This window comes from Pteronotus mesoamericanus, unplaced genomic scaffold, assembly GCF_021234165.1.
Source record: "Pteronotus mesoamericanus isolate MK-2021 breed Mesoamerican mustached bat unplaced genomic scaffold, CSHL_Meso_final contig_33, whole genome shotgun sequence".
In the NCBI taxonomy this organism is placed as follows: domain Eukaryota; kingdom Metazoa; phylum Chordata; class Mammalia; order Chiroptera; family Mormoopidae; genus Pteronotus; species Pteronotus mesoamericanus.
The window spans coordinates 918476-946342 of NW_026555135.1; the positions used below are offsets into that span (position 1 = coordinate 918476).

General features: G+C 54.1%; 1 protein-coding gene and 1 pseudogene across 3 annotated transcripts in view; one reads left to right on the plus strand and one right to left on the minus strand.

The window, feature by feature from the left end:
- ARAP1 (ArfGAP with RhoGAP domain, ankyrin repeat and PH domain 1) overlaps positions 1 to 27867 on the minus strand; it is a 65103-nt gene that overhangs the window by 16313 nt on the left and 20923 nt on the right. For 2 of the 3 annotated variants that reach the window (XM_054576232.1, XM_054576231.1), the window contains exons 3-16: positions 26156 to 26707; positions 15065 to 15231; positions 14388 to 14455; positions 13631 to 13761; positions 13361 to 13516; positions 12873 to 12942; positions 12463 to 12583; positions 11870 to 12072; positions 11317 to 11423; positions 8689 to 8888; positions 6293 to 6378; positions 4820 to 5002; positions 3563 to 3737; positions 2302 to 2436 (exon numbers count right to left, since the gene is read on the minus strand). In XM_054576232.1, the coding sequence (XP_054432207.1) occupies positions 2302 to 2436; positions 3563 to 3737; positions 4820 to 5002; positions 6293 to 6378; positions 8689 to 8888; positions 11317 to 11423; positions 11870 to 12072; positions 12463 to 12583; positions 12873 to 12942; positions 13361 to 13516; positions 13631 to 13761; positions 14388 to 14455; positions 15065 to 15231; positions 26156 to 26664 (2311 nt within the window). In that variant the 5' untranslated portion in view covers positions 26665 to 26707. Of the gene's footprint in view, positions 1 to 2301; positions 2437 to 3562; positions 3738 to 4819; positions 5003 to 6292; positions 6379 to 8688; positions 8889 to 11316; positions 11424 to 11869; positions 12073 to 12462; positions 12584 to 12872; positions 12943 to 13360; positions 13517 to 13630; positions 13762 to 14387; positions 14456 to 15064; positions 15232 to 21856; positions 22226 to 26155; positions 26708 to 27867 lie in introns of those variants that run through there. The other variant, XM_054576233.1, reaches the window with a different exon arrangement.
- On the plus strand, positions 9497 to 9884 carry LOC129072728 (40S ribosomal protein S12-like; annotated as a pseudogene).

Here is a 27867-nt window from a genome sequence, read left to right on the forward strand (position 1 = left end):
TTTTTTAAAGAGGTATCAACCAATGATTTCATACATAAGTGGAACACATCAATGTTTCTTCCTCTTTTCCTCTTTCTCTAAAAATCAATTTTAAAAAAAGCCATAGGAAGCCTTCTGTGCATCCCTCCCCCTCCTTACCCCACCCTCCTTTGCCAGAAGCACCCACCACTGCTCTAAAATCTGCCTCCTGAATAGACACTTCTCCAAAGAGGACATACAGATATCCAATAGACATATGAAAAGATGCTCAATGTCACTAATCCTCAGAGAAAAGCAAATTAAAACCACAGTGAAATATCATCTGACACCTGTCAGAATGGCTATTATCAATAAATCAACAAACAACAAGTGCTGGCAAAGATGTGGAGGAAGGGGAACCCTTTTGCACTGTTGGTGGGAGTGCAGACTGGCGCAGCCACTGTGGAGAGCAGTATGGAGACACTTTAAAAAATTAAAAATGTATCTGCCTTTTGATCCAGCAATCCTACTTCTGGGAATATATCTAAAGGAACTCAAAACACTAATTCAAAAGAACATAAGCACCCCTATGTTCAGAGCAGCATTATTTACAACTGCCGATATATGGAAGCTGCCCAAGTGTCCCTCAGTATATGATTGCATAAAACAACTATGGGACATTCATACAACGGAATACTAATCAACCATAAAAAAGAAGAAAATTTTATTCTTTGTGACAGTATAGCTGGACCTGGAGAATATTATGCTAAGTAAAGTAAGCCAGTCAGAGAAAGACAAATACCATATGATTTCATTCATATGTGGAATCTAATGAACAAACTGAACTAACAAGCAAACTAGAGACAGAGTCAGAGATGGAGAGCAGGCCGACAGCTGCGGGGGTGGGGAGAGAAGGGGGTGGAGGGACTGAGCGAAAAGGAAAAAGGACTCGTGGACATAGACAACAGTGAGGTGATTACTGGAGGAGGAGGTATAAGGGGACTAAATGGCAATGGAAAAATATACAATAAAAAATACTAGAAGGAAATACAAAAAAAATGAAATAAAAAATCTCTGTCTCTTCTTATAATGGCTCTAAGGAGTCTAACAAGATTCCATACAGGAATGGAAATAGGAACCTGGCCCAGGAAAGGTAGGAGAAAGAACAGAATGCCAAGGCCATTCAGACTCATTTAGTTCATAGTACTGAGCTTCACATTGGCTCAGGGCTTCCTGGCACCCAGGACAAAAAGGATGACTCAGGCAGTTACATAAATGACATGGCCAGGCAGAGAGAGGTGGGCTGGGACCGTGCCCCAGGGCCGGCGAGGTGATGCCGGCACTGGCACCAAGTTCCAAAGAAGTCTCCCTGGGAGCAGGAGGGCCTCGCCCAGGAATGCTGAGGGATGCAGTGAGCAGTGTTCCCCCAGCAGACCGTCTCTCCGTCCGTCCCTCCATCCTATCTAGACAACAGGACACTGGCCCTGAGGGCGGTGTGCCTCACACCCGCCCCCCAGGCTGGGCTCCCTCTAGGAGAACCAGCCCTGCCTCAGTCACTCTTTACCCTGCAGACATTTGCCAAGTGCTCCGGAGGCTACAGTGGTGACCAAGAGGAGCTTATGTTTCAGCAGGGCTCAGAGAATCAATAAACAGACCTATAAACAGATTGTTGGAAAAATGGTATAAAAGTAGGGTAAATAGGAAGTGCTATTTTGGATAAAATGGTTGGGGATGAAGTGACATTTAAACAGAGATCCAACTGAAACAATAGACTAACCAAGCAGGTATTTGGGGAAAAGCATTTTGGGCAGAGGACACAGCGAATGCAGAGGCCTTGGGGGGAGTGAATATGCCTGTTTGAGAAACAGCAAGAAGGCCAGCAAGGGCTATTGTAGAGTGAGTGAGGGGGGCGGGGGCGGGGCAGTAACGTGGAGGCCCGGTGGGATGTGGTAAGGACTGGAATTGCTCTGAGTTGGGATGCAAACGGGACACAGAGATGAGAGAGGGGCGGTGCTTTAAGCTTAGTCCTCAAACTTCCTAGCACCCATGGGCTCCAACTACCAGATGCCCACCCAGCACAGGGCCCACACCCAGCAGGTGCTCAATAAAGGCTTCTTAGTCTAAAGGAAACAAGCAGAGCTATGCCCCACTCATATCCTGACCATCCCATTTATTAAGTACCTACTGTGTACTAGAGACTATATCCAGGAAGCTCTCCAGGGTGATGGCCAGAGTGTACACGGAACCCTTGTGAGCCACCAACCTGGCCAGCCCTGGCTTCTCTGGCCCTGCTGCCATGCCAGAATGCCGCCTTCCCGGGCACCCGCCTTCCCGGGCACCCACCTTCCCGGGCACGACGGTCCGGCAGCAGCTTGACAGCAGAGGCGGTCTTGTAGAGGAAGCCACTGTGGCTCACAGTTGGCAAGACAATTGAGTAGTGCTTTTCCAGGGGCTTCATCAAATCCAGCCGAGGTACCTCTTTTAGGGAGGGGTGGGGGGAGAACGGTTGGTCCTGCTTGCCATCCGAGGGTGCCTCCCTCACCCCCACCTAGGCTGGGCATCCAGGCTTGCATTTAAGTCACTAGCCCTGGTTCCCCTGACTAGCACCCTCAGGCTCTCACTGCAACATCCAGGATTTTGCCCCAGCCATTCTTCACGTCTCTCCACATATGCAAATTCCACCCTGCTCCAAAGCCCAGGTCCAGTACCCGGAAGTCGCCCTGGCTCCCCAGCCAGGCCCAGCCCACTCTCCCTGCTGTCTGTTGAGGCAGAGGGCCAGCACACTAGGACGAGGGGGGCCTTGGGCAAACTCGATAACAATCCCCAAAGGGAGGTTTATCCCAGATGATGCAAAGCCTAAGGAAGCAGCCTGCCTTCAGCCCCGCTCCCGGCAGTCCCAAAGCCCAAGCCAGCTGGGTGGTCTCCTGTGCCTCTCTGGACACCTGGGCTCTCTCCAGCCCAGCGCACCCCACCCACCGGTGGCCCTGAGCCCAGAGCCCTGGCTGCGGAGCTCCTCCCTCAGTCCTAGAATGTGGCCCCAGAGGCCAGCCCTAGGCCAGGACCGGTAGTGCTCACCCCCACTGTTCCCTCCTCACCCACCCCAAGAATGGGAGCCAAGTGTGACCCAACCTCAGCCTGTGTCAGACAGAGCCCCGCCCAGACAGAGCAGCAGACGGGCTTGCTGCCATGGGTCACCTGCACACCGAGAAATGCAACACCCACCCTCCAACACACATACAGCAACACAGACACATTCTACATACACACACACAAACCCCAAAGCCCTCAACACTGAAGGCCCACTCTATGGGTCAGGGAGGGACCGACAAATACACAGATGCACAGACAGAGACACAAAGGGCTACACATATGAAGGGGAAGCCAGATGCACCAACAGACACTGACATGCAAACCCAAACACACCCCAAATTACACACTGTTGCTCCAGGACCCTCAAGGAACTGCAACTATAGCTCACGTAATCAAACCTCACAGGGCGATCCACAGCCCTGCAGACCCCCATCTGGCATCCCCTGCAAAGGACCAGACCCCAGCAGCAGGGAGGCCCCATCCCTCAAGGAGGACTGTCCCACCAGCTGCTCACCCGTGGTCCGGTTGTTCCGAAGGAATTCCATCTGCAGCGCCTGCCCCGCCTGCTCTGCAAGAGCCAGGGGTGTGGGGGCCTCAGGGTCTCCTGAGAAGCAGTTGACCCCAGCGCCACAGCCCAAGAGTGCCTGGGTCTCAGCCAGGTCTGTGGTGGTGACTGCAGCACACAGGGCCTGAGGGGAGGGAAGGGGCGTGAGGAAGGGTCAGTCCCAGCAGGAGTGGGGCCAGTGGGAAAGGGGGTCGTGAGGGGAGGCAGGAAAAGGAAGGAGGCGCCCAGGTCTGGGGGCCCATCCTCACACTGAAAGAAAGAATAAGGAAGAAGAAAGACAGAGGGGAGAAGAGGAGGAAGAAAAAAGCCATGGGGAGAAAGGGTGGGCAGGGGTGCCCAGCAGAGGCCGGGGTCCCAACATCCCAGGTCTCACCCCTGCTGGCAGCCCCCAGGACCCCGTGAGCTGCCAAGCCTGTTCTCTAGAGGATCTCAAGCTGCCTCTGCCTTGTGCAAGGGCAGAAGGGGGTGCTTTGTAACTAATTCCTCCCACATTTGAATTCCTCACCGCCTGCCCAGCCCTCCCGACCAATGGGAGTTGCCGCCCCTCCTAGCTGGCAAGTCGAACTGGGCTGGACTGGGGGCTGGACGCCTGGGGGTTCCTGGGAGGTGGAGGCCCGGCTCCCACTGGGCTTCTAGCTGGACTGAGCCTGCCTGGGCGGGGCTGCTTTGGGGGAGGGGCTGAAGGCCAACCAGAGGTCACAAGTGGCATCCCCCCGTTGGGAGCCGGCTACCTCCCGCTCTGCCCGAGCCAGCCAGGACCCAGAGCTTGGCTCCCAGCCTGTCAGGGCCTGGGGCCCAAACGGGGCCTCATCTTGAGTGGGGTGTGGATGGGGGGGGGGGGGGGGTCAGAGCGGCCAGCTGTTTTTCATGAGCCTGACAGGAAATAGCATCCCCATCAAGTTCACTCCTTTTGGCAGGATACAGAAGGAGCAGGACAGGGTGCGGAGACAGAGGAATCAGCTGGGGAGGGAGGCAGACAGATGCTGGGGACATAGTCTTGGTCCAAGGTGCAGGCCTGGCTCCTCCTTGCTTTGCCCCAACTTTCCTTGTGGCTTAGGTAGGGCCCTTCTGTCCTCTGGGCCAGCTCATCACACAGAGCTGGTGGAAAAGATGGGGACAGGAAGGAAAGGGGTGGTCTCAAGGGACCCAGACAGTGCAAGGAAAAGGGGGTGCTCTTAAGGGGTCTCGGAGGCCCAGTGACCTGACCTTGTCCAGCTCCTCCTGGTTGCCAAAGAGTGGGTGGTAGCGGCGGTACTTGCCCTCGAGGTATTTGGCCTCCAGGTGGCACCGCCGGGCACCAGGGCTACTGCTGGGTTGCAGGGCCTCACTGGGGGGCACGCTGGCTGCCCAGAAGCGGTTCCCAGCACCATTGCCCAGCTGTAAGAAGAGCTGTGAATGTGAGCAAGAGGTTAGAGGCAGCTTATGACCAGGGCCCCATGCCCTGCAAAACTTTATGGCTGGGAAATCAGGTCACTTGCCCGCTTTCCCATCAGAGAAGCTGAGGGGCAGCCTGTTTGTTGGTGGCCTTGGGTGCTCCCTCATCAACCCTGGACCTGAGCCCGGTTCCTCAGCTCACTGACAGGAGAAGAGGCAGACAGTCTGACAGGTGAACACCCCAGGTCTGGCACCTGGTTGGGGGCCTTGCTCTTTCCCCAGCCAGTCCCACATCTGGAACTCTATTCCTGAGGCTACCACAGCTTGTGGGTGGTGGCTAACCTGTCAGCCAATGGGGTGGGCAGGGATTTTTGGAATCGGCTCCCCTCCCTGATATTCCTCTAGGACATTCCATGGGGCTGGGCTTGCAGCTCTGCTCCCACACAGCTCCAGAATCCAGCCACAGGCCCCTGTTCCTGGCACTGCAAGGCTGAGCCCTACAACCATCACCTGGGCTCCTGCAGGGGAAGAGGGGCAGGAGCGGACTCTGGGGGAGTGCAGGGGTCTAGTTTGTTCATTCTTTCACTCTGCTGATTAGCTCTTCCACCGCCATTTCAGCACCCCACCCCCACTCCAGCCTCTTTGTCAGGTCTTGTGTGGGGTGCTAGGGTCACAGCAGAGAACAAAGCAGAAATAGCCCCTGCCGCTACAGACTCACCCCGTAACTTTGGGCAAGTCATTTTCTCTCCCTGGGATTCAACGTCTGCACCTGTAAATTGGGAACTGTAACCCCAACTCACAGGGAACGTGACACTCCCATTGCTCTGGGGTCTGCAGCGCGGCTGGGGCTGTCAGGAAGGCCCTAGGTCCAGCCACCTGTTGCAGGTTCTCCCCTATAACTACTACATCTATTGTACTTGGGAACCCCAAGTACAAATGTACATATATGAGTGCGTGCCCCTAAACACACATATTCACACACTAAACATACTGGCCCATGTGCGTAGAGATGAAATGAAGTAAATATTTTAGGTTTTGTAGGACACAGTTTCTGTTGAATAGTCCTTTTACCTGTTTTTTTTCTTTTTTTAACTACCCTTCAAAACTGTAAAAACATTCTTAGCTCACTGGCTAGTTTGCTGACTTTGCCAAAAACCAGCTTTTCCAAAATCCACACCCACTAGTTGATCCCAAAGGTCTCTTTTAGTTCCAGGGTGCTGGAGTCTGTCAGGTTGGGGGATGGGGTTGAGAGACCCAGATAGCAGCTAGCCCCCAAATACAGGTGACAGGCAGGGGCCTCCCCACCTCGATAAGTGTTTCCGTCCACACTTTCCTGTCCATCTTCAGGCTCCGCACCTTGGAGATGCCAGCACCCATGCCACGGTGCTCCCCTGTAGACAAAGGGCCAGACTGGGTCCTCTGGGCACGCTCCTTCATACAGCACTCACATCCTGCCCCACCCCAGCCCCCAGTGCTCACCCAGGGGCAGATGGGAGAAGCCACAAGCAGCACCCGGGCGCTAGGCCTGCAGCTCCACCCCCACACAGCTCCAGGAGCCAGCTGCACATCACTGCTCCGCGCACCGCGGGACTGAGCCCAGCCAGCAGCCCCCAGGCTCCTGCAGCAGCCCCGAGCCGGCCCCCTTTAAGCCAGCCCTGGCTCCCTGCAAGCCACTCCACACAGCCCAGCCTGAGTGATCGCTTTAAAATGCAAATTCCTGCCCTGGCCAAGTAGCTCAAGTGGTTAGAGCATCTTCCCACTCTGATATTAAAAGGTTGCCAGTTGGTCGGTAGATCCGGTCAGGGCACATTCAAGTGTCAACCAATGAATGCATGGAGGGTGGAACAACAAGTCTCTCTCCCTCCCATTCCGTCTCTCTAATCAATTTTTAAAAATGCAAATTCCCTTGCTTCAAATCCCTTCAAACCCCTCCAATGGCTCCCCAAAATTAGATCTAAATTCTTTTTTTTTTTTTTGGTAGAGAAGAAAGATTTCATTTATAATTCTAGGTTCCAAACCATCCCAAACACAAGTAAACTTTTAGACTGCTTTAGAAGGTTTCTGTAGTTCATGGACTTCAGCTGCATCTGAAATCTGTTCACCAAAGTTCTTTTGGTATTAAAACAGGAAGAGGTTGGGGAAAGGGTTGTAAACTAGATCATCTCAAATGTCCCCTTTAACATTCTACGTAGATCTAAATTCTTTACCTGCTCTTCCTCCAGCTTCAGCTCATGCTTCCCCCCTCTTCTAATCTTCTATGCTCATTCCTGCCTCAGAGCCTCTGTGCCCACTGTTCTTTCTGCCTGGACTCTCTTCCCCCATCTCCAGGGGGCCCCCTCCTGACGTTCAAACCTCCTGAGACGGCTTACCACCAACATTCGCTGCCTAACACTTGTTATTACCTGACTCCTCTATCGGTTTGTAGTATGTATTTTCAGCTTCTTCCTTCTAGAATGTAAGCTGCCTGAGAGCAGGAACCTTGATTGCCTGCTTTAGCATCTAACCTCAGAGCCCAGGACACAGCCTGGCACATAGTGAGCACTTAATAAATCTCTGTGGAGTGAAAGAGCGAGGCAGTCAGGGCTGGATAAATTGCAACCCTGCTCAGCTACACGACCCATGAGGGACCCATGAGGGACCCACAGAGAAGGGAGGGGGCTGAGGGCCTAGAGTGCCTGGAACTGCCTGGCTCTGGCTTTGGCCGCACCTCCTCTGTATCCTGCCCACCCCAGTCACCCTCAGCCTCCGTGAGCTGATGCCTTCCTAAAGCTGCTCTCCAATCCAGTCATTGCTTTTCTGCAGCCGGACCTCAAAGCCCAAGGCCTCCTGGACGTCTGCCCACCCCAGAGTCTTCAGAGTTTTCCACTAAACTCAGAAATTTCCCCAGACTGTTCCTCCCCCTAGGTCCCCACCTCCAGCCACCCAAAGCTGCCACCTGGACACTGTTAGCTCTTAAGGGTGCCAAATTCCCAGCACCTGACACATCATAGACCTTCAATAAGTGCTGATTGAATAGATAAATGAATCTTGAGTTCCACTCTCTTTTCTTCTCCTCCTCCTCATCTAATCTGTCATTGGGAATTTTACACTATAGATCTTAAACATCTATTGAATTCTCTCCATTGCTTCCCCAGGCAAGCACGCTTGCTCACTCGCTTGCTCGCTCTCTCTCACTCTCCCCCTCTCTCCCCCCTCTAGCAGCAGCCTCCTTACTAGTCCCCCTCTAACTCAGCTTCCAAACAGCCAGGGTCTGATGCTCAAATCTGACCAATTCCCCAGCCCCCACCGCTGTCTCCCATCCCCCTCTAGATGAAATATCAGCTTCTCCCTCCTCCCAGCCCCTGCGAGCCCCTCCTGCTTGGCTTCCTTCCACCCTTCTGATGGGACAGGGATGCTGGACCGCAAGAGGCCTCGGCTAAAACCAAGACTCACTCACTTTCCAGATGACCCTGAACCGGCCATTTTCCCTGTCTGTGCCTCAGTGCCCCACCCATGACGTGAGAAGTTAAATTCCTGCCCTGCAATGTAAGGATGCGGCTTAAATCCCAGTGGGAGAGGCTTGGCACACAAGTGCAACTTCATAAACAATCTCTACTATCTTCACTCCAGCCCCTCCGGCCAGACAGACCGCCTACTACCCAACACGCCAGCCCACCAGCCCTGCCATGGCGTGGCCCAGGCCCCCTCCCCACCCCACAGACCTGCACAGCGCTTGCAGATGACGACACAGAGGTTGATGGAGGCCCAGTCGGGCTGGGGAGCCCCACAGTCAGCACAGAACCTGTTCGGGGCCACAGCCCAGATGCGCTCGGCCACCTCCGAGGTAGACAGGGCCTCGGCAATAGCTCCCTGCATGGCCTCCAGCCACTGCTCCTTCTCTAGTTCTGATTCAGCTGAAAAGCTGAGGACACAGAAATGGAGGGAGGGAGGGAGGCTTGTGAACGAGGGCTCTGGGGGATGGGGGACAAGCATAAAAGGGCACAGCGTGAAGTGCGGGGGAACAAGGTGTTGACAGCTCATAGTCAGAAGAGGGAGGCATGCTGGGTCTGTGAGGAAGGTGGGTGTGGACAAAGGCAAGGACACCATGAACTTGAAAGACGCGTGAGGGCCGGGGGAGGGACTCGCCCACCCAGGGTGTAGAAAAGCCTGCTGGGAAAAAATGATACCTGGGCTAAGACTTGACAGATGACAAAGGTTTGGTCAGATAAAGAGGTGGAAGGGCATTCAAGACAGAGGGAACAGCAAGTGCAAAGGGGCAGGAGGGCACACGGGGTATTCCAGGACCTGTGGGCAGGATGGGCACCCTGGCAGCAAGGTGACTGGGAGAGACAGGGGCAAGGCTGTGCTAGGGGGTCAAAATGCACCCAAAGGACAATGGAGAAGCAGCGCAGGGTTTCAGTCAGGAGGACAGAAGGAAACAGATGTCTTCCCCTCTGGCTCTTTCTTTCCCTGTCGCCCTAGAATTGCGTGTGTGCATTCAAGGCTTGACTCCATCTGTAAACCCCCATTATGGCCAAAGAAGGTATTGCTGCTGCAGATATAATCGATGTTAATACTGCTTTCTGAAAGGTACTGAGGACGACCCTCATGTACGAAGGCCTAGCAGTGGAACCTGCAAAGTTGCTAAGGCCTTAGTCAGGTGCTAAGTTCCTCTTCATGTGCTTGCATCCAATTGCATGAGCCTACGTATGTCAGGTTGGTGGAAGCCCTTGGTGCTGAACACCAAGTCAACCTAATTAAGGTTGATGATGAGAAACTCAGTGAATGGCCAGGCCCCTATACAACGGACAGAGAAGGGAAACTCCAGAAAGTGGTTGGGTGCAGTTCTGAGGTAGTTAAGGATGATGGCCAAGAATCTTAGGCCAAGAATGTCATCAAAGATTGCTTCAAAAACTAGAAATGGACAAATAAAACCTAAGAAATAAGAAAAAAATCCCCTCTGGTGGTCATAGAGAGGCAGGCATGGGGCCAGAGGGCTCGTAGGCCCAGGGCAAGATGGCGAGGGGCAGAGGGGAGGGACCAGATGGAGGTGAGAGCAATGGAGGTGACACACGGGTGATGATGGGTTAACACAGTGGTGAGTAGGAGAGACAGGGTCCCCATGGATGAGATGGGGGCCCAGGAAGAACAGTGAGTTCAGGAGGAAGTTAAAGGGGGAAAATGTCCATAAAACTATTAAACATGCAGGTCTACACAGAGATTTGAGCTGAGAGCAAAGGCAATGATGATGGGACCAGAGGCGGGGGGTTGCTCGTGAGGTCAGTGTTGACTAAGCAGTCACTGCACATCATGCCAGATAACAGCTTTACAGAGACTGCCAGGGTCCTACACACGGGGGAGGCAGCTGAGACGCAGAGAGGCTAAGTGGTCTGCCCGGATCATACAGCAGTATGTATCATCCCAGATGGTATGGAATGAATCGTCTCCTCCTAAAATTCACAGGGTGAAGCCCTAACCCCAATGTGACTGCATCCGGAGATGGGCCTTTAGGGAGGTAATTCAAGTTAAACAATGTCTTAAGACTGGGGCTCTAATCCGACAAGACTGAAAGGGAAGCCAGACAGCCTTCTGCTGCCACATGCACACAGGGGAAAGGCCGTGTGAGGACACAGTGAGGAGGCTGCCATCTACAACCTAGGAAGAGAGACCAACATTGCCAGCACCTTGACTTTGGACTTCCAGCCTCCAGAACTGTGAGAAAATAAATGTCTGCTGTTAAGCCCCCCAGTCTGTGGTATTCTGTCGTAGCAGCAAAGCTGACTAGTACATGGGATTTGAACCAGGTGCGACACAGTGCCTCGGAGGTGGTGACTGAAGGCCTGAGAATGGCGAGCCTGCCCAGGGAAAGGACAAGGAACAGAGAGAGACCACAGAGAGACAGCTGAGAGAGGAAACCAAGACGGTAGAGTCTTGCAGGCTCAGGGAGTAGTATCCAGGATAGGTACCAGGAAAGAGAAAAAAAGAGCATCCTTTGATCTCAACCAAGTACTGATGACAGATGAACACTTTTGATGGAGCAGGGCAGACCAGAGGGGACAGCAGGGTGAGTGGGTTGTGCAGAAAGCCAGTATGGGCAACCCTGCGAGCACTGTGCCAGGGAAGGGGCAGTGGGTGGGGGCACTGATGGCCAGTTGCTGGGTAGGGCAAGAGTGGGACTTCTTAGAAGGAAGGGGCCAAAGAAGATCAGCGAGTGAAAGTATATGATAAGCAGGAGTGCGCAGGACTAAGAAGGAAGAAGAAATCCATCCTGGAAGAAGGGGCAGCTTCCCACATATGCAAGAAGGAAATAATGTAGGACGTAAAGAGAGGTGTGTGACAGAGACTCTCACCTGAAGATGCGGTAGGGGGTGGTGAGATCGAAGCCACGTCGGTCTACTTCCTTCACGTTGCCCACACTCATGTCGATGAAGGTGATGCCGATGCCCAGGTGGTACTCCTGGCAGGCAGGTGGGGAGAAGTAAGGGCAAGGCCTGCAGGATGGAGCTCAAGGCCCAGAAAGGGGAAGAGGGGAGGGGGAGGTAGTACTGTAGGGACTACAAAGTGGCTAGGAAGGAGATAAGGGAGGGTTCAGGAATCTGGGCATGGGAAAATGGACCCCAGCTCAGAGGCCATTTGCAACAGGATGAGAGGGTAATGCCCAGGGAGCAGGCAGGGGATGGGATCAGAGCTAACAGGAGAAAGAGGGCAGGCAAAGGTCTGGGCCTGGTCAGAAGAGGGAAAGAAAAAGGACAGGGCTAAGACCAGGTGGGCAAGGGAGAGGCTGAGGGACCAGCTGGGCATGGGGCAGGGCTAAGGGACCAGGTGGGTATAGAGCAGGGTTAAGGGACCAGGGTGGGCATGGAGCAGGGGAGAGGTTTAGCAGCCTAGCCCACCCATTCGTACCTCCAGGTTCTTGTAAAGCTGCACTCTGTCCCCAACCACCGCCACATACAGTTTATTCTTGAAGCCACGTAGCTCCAGGCTGCCAGCACGGTCAGGTGGCTCTGAGCCTTGAACACCCAACAGAGAAGCACTAGACAGCCGGGCCCGGGCACGCTGGTCGGCCACTGCCTGTTGCAGGGCCTGCATCCACTCCTTCCGCTCCGCTGTGGACAAAGGGGAAGGAGTCAGCTACAGCTCAGCTTGGCAGAAGGCCCCCAAAGAACAAGAAAGCCTGTCCAGACTGGCACACCTATCTCTGGCTATATCTGAGTTCTCTGACTTGAACAACCTCAGGCTCCAATCCCAGCTGTGATGCTTAAAACTGGGGAAGCCACCTGGCCTATTTGAGACAGTTTCCCCCTGTAAATGGAATGTGGTTCTGAGGACTCGCGGGTGTCTCAAGCACAGGGCCAGCCAGAGGGTACCCCCTCTCATCCCCCACCTCACAGAGGGTTCGCTCCTCTCTGGGGCTCATGCGGGGAAGCAGAAGTGCCCTGGTTCTCCCAGCCCTTATCCAGCCAAACAGCCAGTCTTCTTCCTGCCCCGCTCCCCACCATCACTCTCTGCCCGGAAGGCAAAGGTCCGGTTGTTCGTGATCACTTCAAACTTCTGGTCCCCAATGGCAGCCACACGGGAGATGCAGGCCACAGAGATAAAGCGCTTAGAGTAGGCATCCTGGGGAAGAGAGAGGAGCTGTACTGCCAACCCCACTTGAGTGACCCTCAAATTCAGTTGATATGAAGGCTACAGCCCCGTCTCCCATAGGTAGTCACAGACAACCCCAATGCTGACCTCCGCCACAGCCCATAGCTGGCTGACGGGCCAGAAGAACATGGCTTAAGGAGTCAGACTGGAGCACTGGTGAGGACTCATCTGGGGAGGGGCTCTGCCTGGGTTCAATGTGGGCCAGGCTAGAACAGGGGGCGGGGGTGGGGAGCGCATCAGGGACCTACACGGGCCTTACCTTGTTACTATCAAAGTATCGGAGGTAATCGGCATCCAGTCTCACCCATCGCTTCTGATATATATATGATCTGGAGAGGCAGAGGCAGAGGAACAACAGAGCAAAGGACTGGGCATTAGCGGAGGAACTCCAGGATTACCCCAGCCTGCTCTGGCAGCCACATACAAAGGCATAAAGGCACATACCCCAGCCTAGCCACAAAGTTAGGAACAGCCAGGTCCAAGAGAGGAAGGATCCCAAATGCTTACTAAGAAGATGGACTTTTCCTACAGCAAGACTGACTGAAGCTGGACTCAAAGTGGGACTTCCCCATATTAAGGCCAATAAAGCATAGGTCTCATGGCAATCATCAGTGGTTATAGTTGGCATGGAGGGAGTCCTGCTCAAATAACTTTGACCCCTTTGGTTTTCAGATCCACGGCACCAGTATACTAGAGCAATCCACACCCCATGCAAAGCACTAGCAGGACCCAACGGGCTTAACTCACCCCTGTGGTGGGTTCTTGTCCAGCCAGCCAGCCTTGATGACCTGCGTGATGGGGGCGGAAGCCCCAGGCAATCGATCCATGGGGTGGGGTGGGAGCTGGGAGATCGGGAGGCTGCTGGGCAAGGATGAGCTCAGGTTGCTGGTGTGCCATCCACCACTGGAGGAAGAGGAAGGGGAGTGAGGGGGGGCCAAGGTGAGGGCTCCGGGAAGTGGGGGCTGAGGAGATGGGGGTGCTGGATGGGAGAGCCACCCAAGAGAGGTGGACACTCACTTGGGGACGCCCTCGTAGGCATGGTCATCCTCTTCTTCGTCCCCTTGGTCGTCCCCCGACAGTTCCTCCCCCTCGCTCAGCAGACTGGCCACACGCACAGCACGAGGGACCGGACTCACTGGAAGCTCCTCCTGCTCCCCCCAGACCCACTCAGCATCATGCTTCCCTTCACCCCCCAGATGACACCCATTCGGGGCTGCCATGCCCCCTTCTGTCCATTCCATCATTCTGGGCCCACACAACTTAGCTCTTTCACTTCTGTTTCCTCACACTCCCCTCTCCCCGCTGGCAGACTACACAGGGGCCCAGGGAGACAGGGTCACACCAGCCCAGATCAGAGACAAAAAAACAAACGAATGCACGGAGAGACTCAGGGATGGAGAGTTACGACACTCAGAGAGGGGGTGCCACGGGAACACAGAAAGTGAAACAAAGACAGTGGAACAGATACTCTAAAACAGCTATGCTCAAAACACCATGGGAGAGAAGAGGCCACACACAGCCATCCAGATGCAGCTGACGGCTGGAGCTGGAGCCACAAGCCAGACCCCCCAGATTTCTGGCCCAGCACTGGGACTGGGGACCCTGTGTCTGACCCCCGACCCTTGCATGACAAGACAATGAAGGAGGAAGGGAACTCTCCTGGAATGGTCACCCTTTCTCTATCTAGTGGTCCTCGGGGCCTGAAAGGCAGCTGGGCAGCCCACCGTCCACACTGACAGCAGACAGACCAAACCCTAACCACCGCCTGCCCCACCTTCTTGGTCATCGCGCCAGCTGGGGCTCCCGGCCCCTCCTCTGGGGCCTCATCGTAGTCAGAGTCATCTGGGGAGAAAGAGGGGTGGGGGGACACTCAGGCAAGGAGCCTGGCCTCCCTTCCTGGGCACCTGGGACTGGCATCACAAAGGCCACCCTCAGAGGGAGAGAGACACTCCCACAGCCTGGCCTGCTTTAAAAAAAAAGGCACAGGGGACAGGAAGTGCTATTTATACTCTTGGGGCTTCATGGAACCGCAATCGGGGGCCTGGACACCACATAGTGGACTGAAGCGGCGGCAAGCTTGGGGGGTCAGGGGTGGGGACTGTCTAAAAAGGGCTACAAAAGGCAACATGAATCAAGAGTCAAAAGAAGGAGATAATCCGAGGGGTAGCAAACCAACTGTGACCATGGAAAATACTCTCCCCCCCCCGGACTTTAACATGGGCAACGCAGGAAGTCTGCCATGTGCCCACACCTAACGGCCAGTAGGTCAAATAGGTGGGTGTTATCTCTTTTTGAGAATGAAGAGGTGGATACTTACCTGTCCAGGGCCACTCAGGGGGGCGTTGGTTGGGCCCAACAGAAAGGGGAATGCCAACCCTGCATCCTTGCAGACTCCTCGAGGGCCAGATCCCAGGCCACCCACCCAGGGCCCAGGCCTGCTATGGCACTCACCGAACTCCGGGAGCAGGCGAGGAGGCTTTGGGGGAACCTCTGGAGGGGTGGGAGAGAGGAGCTGGGGAGGCTCCCGGGGGAAGGTGTCCGGGGGCTCTTCAGGTTCTGGCTGGGGAGAGGATGAGAGTGGCGATGACAGTAACTCCTCCTCCTCCTTGTAGGGAAGGCTGGGAACAGACCAAACATTGGGCAACAAGATTAGCTCACTGCCGCCGAGTCACTATGTGGCAAAGCCAGGACTCAAACCCACTGGGCCACAGCTCACCTGAGCTCAGCAAAATTCATTCGTTCCACACACTCAGACAGGAGCCCTCCTCCACACCGCCCTCCTCAACTCACCCCCCTGCCCCAAACTCTGCAAGCTCCCCTAAGACCAAAGTTTGGCTGCATCACTGTGACATAGTCACCTTGTCTCTGGAGTTCTAGCTTTTAGCCACATGCACACTAGGTCTCCGCTCTAGAAGAGGAATGCAGACCAGAACAGGGTGTGGGTGATTTACAGCCTAGCCTGGGGAGTCAGGGAAGGCTGGAAGAGGTAAAGCTTTAAATGACTTTAAAGATAAGAAGTTATTTGCTGGCAAGTAGCAGGAGCGGGGGTTGGAGGGGGTGAAATGGGCACTGAGGCCAACTCAGCAGATCGGAGCCTCAGAGACCAGGTCCTGAGGCCCTGAGTTGTGGGTCTCTCGCTCAAGACCACCTCTCTTCTCCCAGACATAGATGTTCCCCATCCCCCCGGAGCCCTCAGACCTCTCGAGCCCTCCTGATCCCACCACACACCTCTTGCACACCAGCTCCTCACCTTTGCCATCACTCCCCCAGGGACCCTTCCCTGACTCTCCAAGGCCAGGCTCGAGGTCCCCTGGGCTCCCACAGACACGGTGCTCCTGTCTTTCTGTCTCAGCACAGATCACACTACTCCTCAAAGGCTGAAAAGTATCATGAGGAGCCTTGGCATCAAGAGACGTGCCTTTGAACCTTGCCTCAGTCTTAAATTCTTTGTGTCTTAGGCACCTGGCCCCTATGAACCTCATTTTCCCCTTCTGTAGAGTGGGGACTACATTTCCCACCTGGCAGGATGGCTGGAGGGTTAACTGAGACACGGGTATGGTATGCCAGCACACGGGATGTACAGGGACCACCAGCTGGAACAAGGTGCCTGAGCCCTGGAGCCCTGGCCCCACCCACTGTCTCTGCAAACGTCCAGCAGGGGCCGAGGAGAAGCACCATGATTCGTGGGCAACTTTCCTCTCTGGTTATTTTCAGCCTGGTCTATTGCCCAATGTTCCTGGCAGTGACTGACAGTGTGTGACTACTACAAAAGCAAGGAAGGGCTGGGGTGTGATCATGATGTCAGCCTTTGCTCCTGCTGCCACCTCTTCCAAGGATATCCTTCTCCCCGGTCTCTGACTAGGGAACATCTACTTATTCTTTTAACTCCACACTCAGGTCCCCCTTCTCCGAAAATCCTTCCTGACACCTCCTTCATGCTCCCCTAAGTCCCTGCCCATGTTCAAATAAACTTTTTAAGTGTCTCCCTCCTTTGGTGCCAGGTTGTGCTGGCATCTAAGGCAGAACCTGACTCCTGAATCCACAGTCTGTGTGCTTTTAAGTACACATGACTACTTCCATATCACCCTGTACTCTTGTCTCTTCTGTGTGTGTGAGCAAAGAATGAAGGAAACTTCCCTTCCATGTGAGATCTGACCTCCAGCTAGCTTCCTCACTCGCTCCCCTAGAAACCTGCTAAAGGTGGCATGCCAGCCACGTTCCGAGGCAACACTGCCCTTGGCAAAAGGAGCCTCAGTGAGGAACTGCGTCTGGGCTGGGAGAAACTGTTAAGTGGTTTCCACCCGGTGAAGAAGCAGGAGCTTTGGGCCTGAGTGTCGTAGCCTGTAGCTGGGCACGTCCCATGCAGGGACCTGAAACCACACCCGTGGGGGTTTTAAAAGACATGTTGGCACCTCAGGGCAAGAATTTTTAAGTCAGAGTGGCTCCAACACCTGTCCACCATGAGTCTCGGTCCCTCAGCCCTGAGCTGTCCCCTTGAGGGCCACAGAGAATGGCTCCTGGAGAGCTGTGAGGAGAGTGGCACTGACTGCTATGAGGACCCCACAGCAGAGGAAAATCTGCCAACGGCCTGGTGGCCAGCTGACCCCTCCCGAATTGCTTCTCAGGGAACCTGATGCCAAGTGGGCCTATGGAGGCCCCCTTGTAGGTACTATACCAGGCTGTCTCCCTGACTTGACCCTGAGTCTCTTTAAGGCAGAGGCTGCACTGGACTTGATTCTTTATCCCCACAACCCCAGTACAGGGCCTGGCTGAGTTAGCAATAAAAACATGTTGAATGAATGGGTGGGTGGGCAGAAGGACGGACCAATGGATGGACAGAACAAGTAGACGAATGGATGAATGGGTGGAGAAGTAGGTGGCTAGGTAGGTGGATAGAGAGGAAAGCAAATATAAGGGGGGAATGATGACCAAGAGGCTGAGTAAGTCCCTGCAGGCATGACCTGGGTGTGGACCCCCAGCTGGTCAGGTACGATGCCCTTGGAGACCTCGCAACAGGCAAAGCAGTCTATCGCACAGGGCCTCCCTGGCGCTAAGAAGGGGCCCCTGAGGGCCTGGCCTGATCAGCTGAGAGCAGAGCTCTGTGGGGACAGGTTCCGCCCCTTCCGGCCAAGCAGGGCTGTGGGCCTGGCTCCCTGACTTCCCCCAGGACTGAGGGCCAGCACTGAAGGGAAGGCAGTGGCAACAGAGCATCCTCAGAGCCCAAGCAGCTTCAGCCCTCCCACCCCTGGCTCCCAGTCCTCTTCCGTCACTGTCCTGATCATCTGCGAGGGATCTGACCATCCTGAGGCCCCCAGCATGTGGGCTCCCTGAGGCAAATGCCACGCTACCTTATTCACTATGGTGGGCCCAGCACTCAGCAGGGATGAGTAAATAAGTGAAGACCTAGATTAATTCATTCTTACTAGCATGTGTATATATATTCCTAGCCTTCTTCTAAGTACAAGAATTCATTTCTTTATTCATTGCAAGGACTCTATAGGGTATGACTTACTTTTCTCCCCACTTTACAGATGAGGAAACTGAGGTACAGCAACACAAAATAATTTGCTCTTCATTCCACAGCTGAGATTTGCCCCCAAGTAGTCTAGCTCCACAGCCTGCAAGCTCAACCACAGCCAAGATCTGAGGGCTTCTCTGAGGCCAGCCTCCTCACACCCCACCCTAACTCAGGACCTAGGCAGCTCTGAGGCTGACGTTCAGTCCAAGAGGGGATGCGATCAAAGCTCTGATGACTGCTGTGACCATAGAAAGACGGGACAGGGAAACAGATGTAAAGGGCTCTTCTTCCATCAGAACCTTCACAGGAAAAGGACTATGTGCCAAGAAGGTGGGAGCAAGGGGGCTGCTCATGAACCTGAAGACTTCATTGTAGTTACGTCCTCCAGGAAGCCTCCCAGCTGACCAGTGCCTGCCTACCACAGGGAACAAGGATGTGCTGAGTCAGGGCTGAGCCCAGGAAAGGAGAAGTGGTATCAGGAAGGTACAGGATGCGGGGAAAACCCCAGGGGAAGGGGCAGGGGCCACAGAGTGCTCTCTGCACAGCTGGAGTCCTGGCCACTCAGTGCCTACACCCTCAAAGCAGCCCCAGCTCTGATCTGCAGCTGAGGCCCAGCTGAGATGTTTCCCATTAACCTCTGACCAATGACACGAGAAGATGAGCCCCAACCCTAAGCATGTGCTCAGTGGCCCTACCGCCAAGCATTTGCTCAAACAGCTTCCTCTTCCTCACGGCCCTTTCCTTACCATCTCAGCCCAAGGAAAACCCATCTGTATTCAAAACGCAGCTCAATGGACCTGGCCTCTGGGAAGCCTCCGAGATAGCAACGCAGAACTGCTCTCCCCCCCGCCCCAGCCCTGGCTCCCCTGCTCCTCCAGCTTCTTTCTTCTCTATCCAGGGAACACACAGACCCATCTGCTCTCCCCACTATGCCCACAGCAAAACTAGGCACTCATGGACAGGAGCTGATCCGCCCCAGCCTGGGCCCTCAGCCCAAGGTTTGTCTTACTGGATTAGAGCAAACTGCATACAGCTGCCCTTACACCGAGAGGTTGGGGCACATGTGAGGGTCCCAAGCCAGCATGGGTAAGACTAGGGGGACCATGTAATTAATTGCATAAACCAGGGCATTTCTGAGAGTTAAAAGGGGCACTATTAATAACTATGTCAGGGCAACAAGTGTAAATGACCTGTCCCAGGCAAAATGAGGTGTGTGATCGCTCTGGCTAATAGAGCTTTGAAGCCCGGCAGACCTGGGCTTGAATTCTAGCTTGACCACTCATTAGTCTGTGACCTCACAAAGCATGTCACTTCATCTCTGAGCTTCAGTTTCCTCTCTGATCTGCTTCCAGAGTTATTGATCACTCAGTAAGGAGTGCCACCCCCATTGTGTCATCAGCACAAATTTCTCCCTAGCTGTGGCCGAAGAGGGCTCAGGCCCTGCAGGCTGGGCCAGGAACCCACCTGCCTCAGAGCTCCTCTTCCAGGGTGGCTCTTGGCTCTCCCTTCACATCTTTCTGTCTATATCAATCTCTAGCAAAAGGAAGTAGGTCTCACCATAAGGGCAGGTGAGCCACGGAGTGGGGCAACATGACTCTCTCAGGCTGGCCTTGAATTCATCTCCCACTCACATGCCAGCCATCCTTGACTGAGCTGCATTCCGTAAATACATACCTCCAGGTCTTCATATGTGCTGTTCCTTCCACCTAGAATACCCTTCCCTGTCCAGCCATATCCTACTCCTCCTTTAAGAGATCCAACTCCTCCTCCACTTTGTGCCTCCTCTCATGTCCCAGGCTGGGTTGGGGCGCCCTTGGGGCTCCTCTAGCCTCCATACTTCTGGTCATTCAGCATAGTTGTGTCTGTCAGTGTTTCCTTCACTGAACTGATGGAGGACCAAGGACCCAGACCTACACCCTGTCCTGGAGTCAGGACCTTCCGCTTAAAGCTTCACACGGGCCTTGGAGGGACCCAGGCCAATCCCAGCCCCTGGACTCTAACCAGCAGGACCAAGAAGTGGGGTGAAGCTCAGTGACCTGAACATATCTGTCTGCCACCCTGACCTCCCCTTCCTACAAGAAAGCCTTCTCAGCTGCCTGCTTCCCTGGCTACACAGGGCCCAGGCCTTGGCCCTCTGCTTACTTCTTCCACAGCTACCCCTGTCCTTCTTTCTCCATTATGAGGCCCAAAGGTCACCGCCTCCAGCATGTTTACTTCTTTTTTACTTCTGCTCAGGCCATAGCACAGAAAACCCTTACCGGTGTTTCACTTGCTTAAACGTGGTGGCTTTTGCACGTGCTAGGAGCCCCCTCAGACCAATTCCTCTCTATGCCACAGCATCACCTAACAGAGGGGGAGCTTCAGTGAGTGTGCTGAATGACTGAATGACCACCATTCCCTCACGTCCAAATCACTGGTTAAGGTCAGCAATTCCCTCACTTCTCCACAGAGCAGTGCCCAACTAACCCGGCATCCACCCTCACAACAAAGGCTTCACCCAGCTTTTGGCACTTCTCCCTGGAACAATAGCTACCGCTTGCTAAGTGCCCACTATGTGCCAGGCATTCTGCTGGGTGCCTTTATTCATTTAATCCCCACAATGGCCCAGATCATCAACTACACTGTGCTCAGACATGCCTCCCCCTCCAGGAAGTCCACCCAATTGCACCCCTTTCTAAGCTCACACAGCCCATTGTGCCCTTCACGGCTCATCTACCACCAGGTCTACCAGTGAGCTTCCTCACAGGCCAGCCCTGCTGTCTGGGCAGGAGGAGGCAGAGGCCTGGGTCTTCCACGGCAGCTCTGTGTGCTTCCTGGGCCTGGCCCTGCGCTGACTCCAGAGGGGAGCAGGGGAAGGAAATTCAGCCCTCAAGGAGCTCACCCTGTACTGAACCCCTTCCCGCACCCAAACTGCCCAGCCCAGGGCTGGCCTGGCAGGAGAAAGTGCAGACACCTACCGAGCCCTATGGAAGATGAGCCAAGGATGCAGGGCAGGGCTGGGTATACTGACAGGACCTGATTAGAGGCATCTCTATGTCCCCAGTGACCCAAGTACAGGGCTGTTGAGTTCATTAGAGAACCACAGCGACTGCGGGGAGGGAAGGCCAGCTCTGCCCCCCAATGACATAGGCACTCACCACACTACCAGCCCTGGGAGGAGAAGTAAGAACCAGGCCAACTAAGTGCCAGCCCTCCGCAGGTTTCCCTGTCATTCTGGCCTGGGGGTGGGGCAGTGGGGGGCGGGTAGGGAGGGCAAGGGTGTTCAGGCAGGAGCTGCCCAGAACCACAGCACCCTCGAACCTGACCTTCAGAGAGGGCCATTTAAGCCTCCTGAGAGAATCCTCAGTGGCATGCCAGCAGGTGGAACTGAGGAGATCAGCACTAAGTCCCTAAAGGGCAGAGACCCCATAGGGGAGCAATCTGTTTGGCCTAGCAAATTGGTACCATGGGCTCCCAGTGGGCCCAGGAAAAAGGCTTACGGAGAGATGGAAAACAGGAAAGCCCAAGGCACTGGGAGGGAAAAGGAAAGGGGAGAAAAGAAAAGAGCAGGAGAAAAACAGAAAATGTGGAAAAAGTGGGAGAAAAAATTCTAAGAGCAAAAAAAGGGAATGGGGAGAAGAGCACCACAGAAAACAGCCCAGAGGAGAGAGGCAGACAAACAGGGGCTCCTGCCGTCCCAGGCCCTGGGGAGAGCCTCCCCGCCCCGCAGGCTGCCCCGCGCTCACCCTCAGATGTTTGCCGGGTCCTGAGCCCGAGGACTCCCACAGCTTTGGCCAGGTGGGACCAGCATGTGCCCAAGTATGTTGTGTGCCTGCCCCGGCAGTTCACGTACAACCTGGGTTGGTCTTGCAGACAGCTTGGCACCTGTTTCCTGGTGTGTTTGAGATTAAATCTGGGTCCAGGTGTGGCTCTGCATGCCGTGTCACTAGTGCCTCTGATCACTTGTGTGAGTGTGTGTTTGTGTATGTAACAGTGGATCTGTCGCAGAGGAGTGAGTGCATGAGTGCGTGTTTGTGTGTGTCTGACCTAGCTTCCCCTGGCTTCCTGCTCTACGCCTCCTCCAACCCTGCAGCCCTGGCCAATACACACTTCCTGAAAACATAGACTGAGAAAGAGAGAAAAGTCACCCAGAATCCCCCGGGGCAGACACTTCCTCCTGACCCAGGGCAGCCCCGCCTCAACCCCCACCCAAGCTGAAATGGGACAGACCACCCCAGTGCCATCTAGAGGGACTTACTGAGTGGACGTCCAGGAAGCCTTGGCCCTGGCCGGCCCCTCCCCACCCTCAACAAAGAAGGCTAGAGAGGCTGGGAATGAGGCTTTTTGAAAGGAGTAAGTTCTGCCACGGAAACTAGTGATCAGCCTTCAGGAACACCAGGGATTGGCTGGGCTGCAAGGCAGTCAAAGGCACAGGTAGGAGGCCCTGCAGCATTACACCAGCTGACGGCTGCCCCCTACCGGCACATACTCCATCTTCCCGAGGTTATCGCCAGGCATCCAGGATCAGAGAAGGAAACTGAGACCCAAACCAGTCCAGGAAGGACTCTGTGAAGTGATCTTGGAACTCTGGGTCAGACATGACCCCTCGGCCACTCTTAGGGAAGCAGGCTCACAGGGTTCATATCAATGAGACCTGGAGCTGGGTAGGCTGGGCCCCAGGCCAGGAGCAGAGTCTGAACATCAGCTTCCATCTGCTGGGCTACATAACTCTGAGTCAATCTCTCAGCACCTCTGGACTCGTCAGCAAGTTCTCTACTACAGTCTTAAATAAGAAGCCCACACGGGCGGGCTTCTCCCAGACCAGACAGAACGCTGAGCCTGATTCTAAGAGTCCTGACCCAGCTGAGGCAAGGTGAAAAGGACCCATCCTTGCTGGCTTTCTGCCTGTCTTCTCTGACGGCCTCTCATTTCTAAGACATCTGAAGTGATGCAGGTGAGGTGGTGGGAAGGGATCCAGGGTGGTGAGCTCAGGCCCTTTAACCTGTTGTTCAGTGTCCAGCGGGCACTGAAGGCAGCAGTACAGAGGCTCACATAGGCTCCATCTATTCACTCACACGACAGACACACAGACACTCTCTGTGTCTGCTAGGCACCTGGCACTGTTCCAGATGGTAGGGAGTCAGCAAAAAAGAAAAGCAAAAAGGCTCTCAGCCCTAGTGGAGCTGACATTCTAGTGGACTCCTCTTGACATCACCTGCACATATGTATACACACTGGCTCACACCTGACAACATATAAATATCACACTTGACACTTCACCACCTACCCAAAAATAAGCATTCAAAAATACACTGTTGGAGTCCCTACACCACGAGCAAAACATACAGGCACGTGTATGTGCACAGGGCCCTGGGGAGCTCACAAGTCACTACTGAAATGGCACATCACGATCACACATCACTTCCCTTAGAACCTGTGCAGATGTGTAAATACAGAAACACTACTACCCTGATAGCTTGCACACACATGCACACCTATGGGTGTGCATGCACAAACTGGTCAGGCGTGCCCTCACATGGAGTCACTATCTTAAGAACACACACGTGCATATAGAGCATGTAATCTCAAATCCCGCTGGGGAGCCTGGTGATGCACTGGAGTCAGGCAGAAAAGGTCACTCAGCCAGCACCTGATCTGGTGTAAGAGGCCCTAAGATTGAGAGAGCGAGATTCCCATCACCGGAGGGTACAAGCAAGACCCGGAAGGACATATCAGGAAGCAGGACTCCTGCAAGCAGGGCAGGACAAGCCAGGCTGAGCAGTCTTCCGCCACGTACCAGGAAGCTGGGGTTACAGGAAAGGGATGTGAGGGGATGGGCTGGCCAATCAGGCTCCAGCCTGGCTCCTGCCCTGCCCACCTTTCACCTGGTACACATACATGAGGATCCATCTGCCGTGAATTTTTCTACCACTGGGCTTTAAAGCCTTTGCACACCCTGGGAGCACTAGGGCTACAGATGCCCACAATTTCAAATGTCAGAGGCCCCAGAACACAGGAAGCCAGGCTTGGCAGCCCACCACAATCTGTCTTAAGGAACAGTCCCAAATTGTGAGAAATAATTGTCTACAAACTCTCTTGGCATGAATGAACTTCGGGTCCTCTCACTGCAAAGGGCCAGATTCCTCACCATGAAAGCATGGCCTCCCACACTGGCTGGCTATGCGGCTAAGTTCAAACAGGCTCTGGGAGCAGGGGCTGGTACCCTGGGGAGTACAGACTTTTACTGTACCCAGCAAGTCCCCTGAACTCAGCTGTCAGCACCAGAAGGACCATGACAGGCCAAGGAGGGTACCTGATGGGACAACAAGCCCAGAGGGGCAGCTCCTAATAGGAGCCACAAAGCTAGCTGGGCCTGCCCCAGGAATCTTGCCTCCTAAGCAGGAATCCAGACCTCCACTACTTCGCTGGGGTTTCGCCTCCTCAACCTTTGTGAGCTCCTTGTGAACAGGGCCCTAGCTCCTGCCCTTGTTTACCCATTCCTAACCCCCAAAGACGGACACACAGACATGCTCCCCCACCCGGATCCTGATAATGGAGTTAAAGGACATAGAAATTACTCGTGAATGCAAGACAATGGCCACTAGAGGGCAGAGTGGCACCAGGAAACTTCCATCTAGGCTGGGATCAGGCTCCTGGGGGACCCTAGCACCGTCCAGAGTTACATGAACCCAGGAAAGGCACAAACTCTTTCTGTGTTTCCACCAACCAAACTTCAAAACACTACAGCCCTGGCTTGCCTTCAAGGCCCCTTACTCAATGCCTCTCTGGGTGGGGAAACCTCCCAGGCATTCCCCACATGGGCTCCATAGCACATACTTGGCATAGATCTAGTCAGTGCTCCCCTCCCTTCTGAGTCTCAGTTTCTCTGCTTGAAAATAGGGCACAAATCCCCCAGAAGGCTTGCTGCAGGGGTCAAATAAGATCATATAAGCAAAGCACCCAGCACAGCCCAAGAATAATATAGGGGCCAGGAGACCTCTCTCTCTACATCTCTTCCTCCTCCAAGAAGTCTTCCCAGATTAGGCTGACTAGGTCTGAGTGCTGCAATAAATCTCCACTACACCCCTGACACATATCCAGCCCCAGCTGGGAATGCTCCCTCCTGGCTGGGCACCCCAGCAAAGGCAGAAAGGGAGGGCACATGTGAAGGGATTTTAAATGAAATATCCACAGAAATAGGAGGAAACTCAAGAAAACAAGGAATACCAGGAGGGGAGAAAACAAATCTGAGGAGGAGGCCAAGTAGGATGGGTCCAGAGAAGCGCCCCTAGGATCTGGTGACATGTGGCAGGAGCAGGGTGAAATGGAAAGACAGAGCACAAGCACCCACGAGGCCCCTCAACCTCATCATCCGAGACTCCCCATTCCTTCCATGTGCTACCTCCTAACTCCAGAACATACCCTGATCACTCACAGTATTTCATACATAGCAGGTCCCAACCTGAGCTCTAGACTTCCTCCCACATTAATTTCTGTCTCTGGGTCCCCAGATGAGCGATGGCACCATTGTCCACCTATGGTGGGAACATGGAAACCTTTTTGGCTCCTCATGCCCTCTCCACTCATACCCTGGCTGTCCTCAAGTCCCATCCATTATAGAAACATATCACTCCCATCTGCCTACTTCACTCACACAGCCTGAGCGGGGGACCCTCACTTTGGCCCCGTGCCTCACTGGTCTCCTAGGCTCCTCTCCCATCAACCTCATCAGCAGCCAGAGTCATCCTTTTGCACTCAGCTTTCATCAGGTCATTCTGCTTAAAACCTTCCAGGCTGCCCACTGGCCTTCACAGCACATCCCACCAGCACCATGTACAAGCTTCACCCTCACTCACCCGACAGCTCAGTCACACTGTCTGCCCAGAGTACCCAGAAGGCGCTTCCTACCTCTGAGCTTTGCACACACTGTTCCCTCCACTGAAGTGCCTTTCTGGCTACAGTGCCAAAAGCCACAAACTCCCCTTCCACCCTCTAGGATCGGTCCTCTGGTTGTGTACCTCCCACCCTGGATGGCAGCCACTCACCTCACAGGTAGACGGGGGGACCCAGTGCGAGGAGGCACAGGTGGAACACTTAGTTCTGCCAAATGCCGCTTGGCAGGCAGCGGGGGCAGCACAGGGTTTGGGACAGCTGTGGATGGGGCAGAGAAGCAGGCAGGAGGAAGGCAGCTCCTTCGGGGTGGGATGGGTGGGACAGTGGGTAGTCCCTCATCCTCTCTAGCTGTGGGTAGTGGCTCAGTTGCAGTGGTGGATGCAGGAGGTGAGCGGAAGATATGACGTTTCATGGGCACGGGCCGTGGGGCGGGGCGAGGGGCCGGGGTCGGAGGCGCATGGGCGCGAAGCAGGCCAGCCAGGATGCGGCGACGGTGGCCCGGCAGTAGCACGCCCATGTCCACCAGGCGAGTGTCGCTGAGGCCCTGGCAATCTGTGGCCCGCACCAGTCCATGATGCTCAAAGAGGCCGGTGTACTGTTCCAGGTGCAGTGCCTGCAGCCACTCGGCCACCGACAATGCTGCATCCCCAGCCTCTGCCATGGTTCCTGGCAGCGAAGGCCAGCCAGCAGGGCTCTGTGCAGACCTGGAATAGATAGATGGGCACAGGTCAGAGGCTGTGGCATGGATGCCCAGGTGCAGTTCCCCAACCAGCCTCCTTTGTGCCAAGCAAGGCCAGGTACTGCCAGGACTCTGAACACATAGGCTTTTCCCTCTGCCTGAAACCAGCCACCTTCCACCCCCATCCCACCCTTGTGGCTGCCTAGCACTCAGTTCACAGCTCCTCTAGGAGGCCCTCCAGGACCTCCAGAGTCGGTACTACTCTTCCCCGCCTCCACAGCCTCAACTGCACTGCAAGGCGGGCCAAGGAATGACTGTGACTGTACATGTTACCAGCACCTGGACAGATAAGTTAGACAGAACAGAAAATTCAAAAATAAACGCAAATACATATAAGATTTAAGCATATAACAAAAGGAATTCAATCTAGATAGATAATTAAGTTGTTGGGATACCTGTGGAGCAATCTAGAAACAAACTAAGTTGGACCCCTACCTTACAACTTACAACAGGATAAATTACAGAAGAATCAACGACTTGGTTAAAAAAGTAGAACCATAAAAGGATTTTAAAAATTGTCTCAAAGAACAAAAGGATTTTGGAAATGACACAGACTTATAAGGATAAAGAAAGAATTGAAAAATTCAACTATATAAAAACCAAACATTCCTGCCCGATAAAAACACCATAAGCAAAGCCAGACGATAAATGACAAACTAGGGGATGATATCTGCCATTCCTATCCCAAACACAGCAGTAAGTTTCCTGAAAATTGCAAAGCACCTAAAAATAGGACACAGATCAATAACCTTAAAAAAAAAAAATGGACAAAGGATATGAACAGAGAAATTCACAGAAAAGAAAATATAAATGGTTCTTAAACAGATGAAAAGAACAACACTGACCACACAGATTGGTGACAGGCAGGCCTAATGCCTCCGGTGGCGGGGGCGGGGAGGGGGAGGGCTGGCCCGCAAGGCCACAGTAGGTGTGAAAACCCCAAGAGCTTCTGCCCTTGCATCCAACCGTCCTTAGACACTCACCCTGCAGCCTTACAGGCACACACCCAAAATGACATTTATAGACAGTTATGGCTATAATGCTGTGTAAAAGAACAAAAGGGCGGAAATAACCAAAACATCCATAAACCAGAGAACAGTTAACTAAATTATAGTGCTGACATAC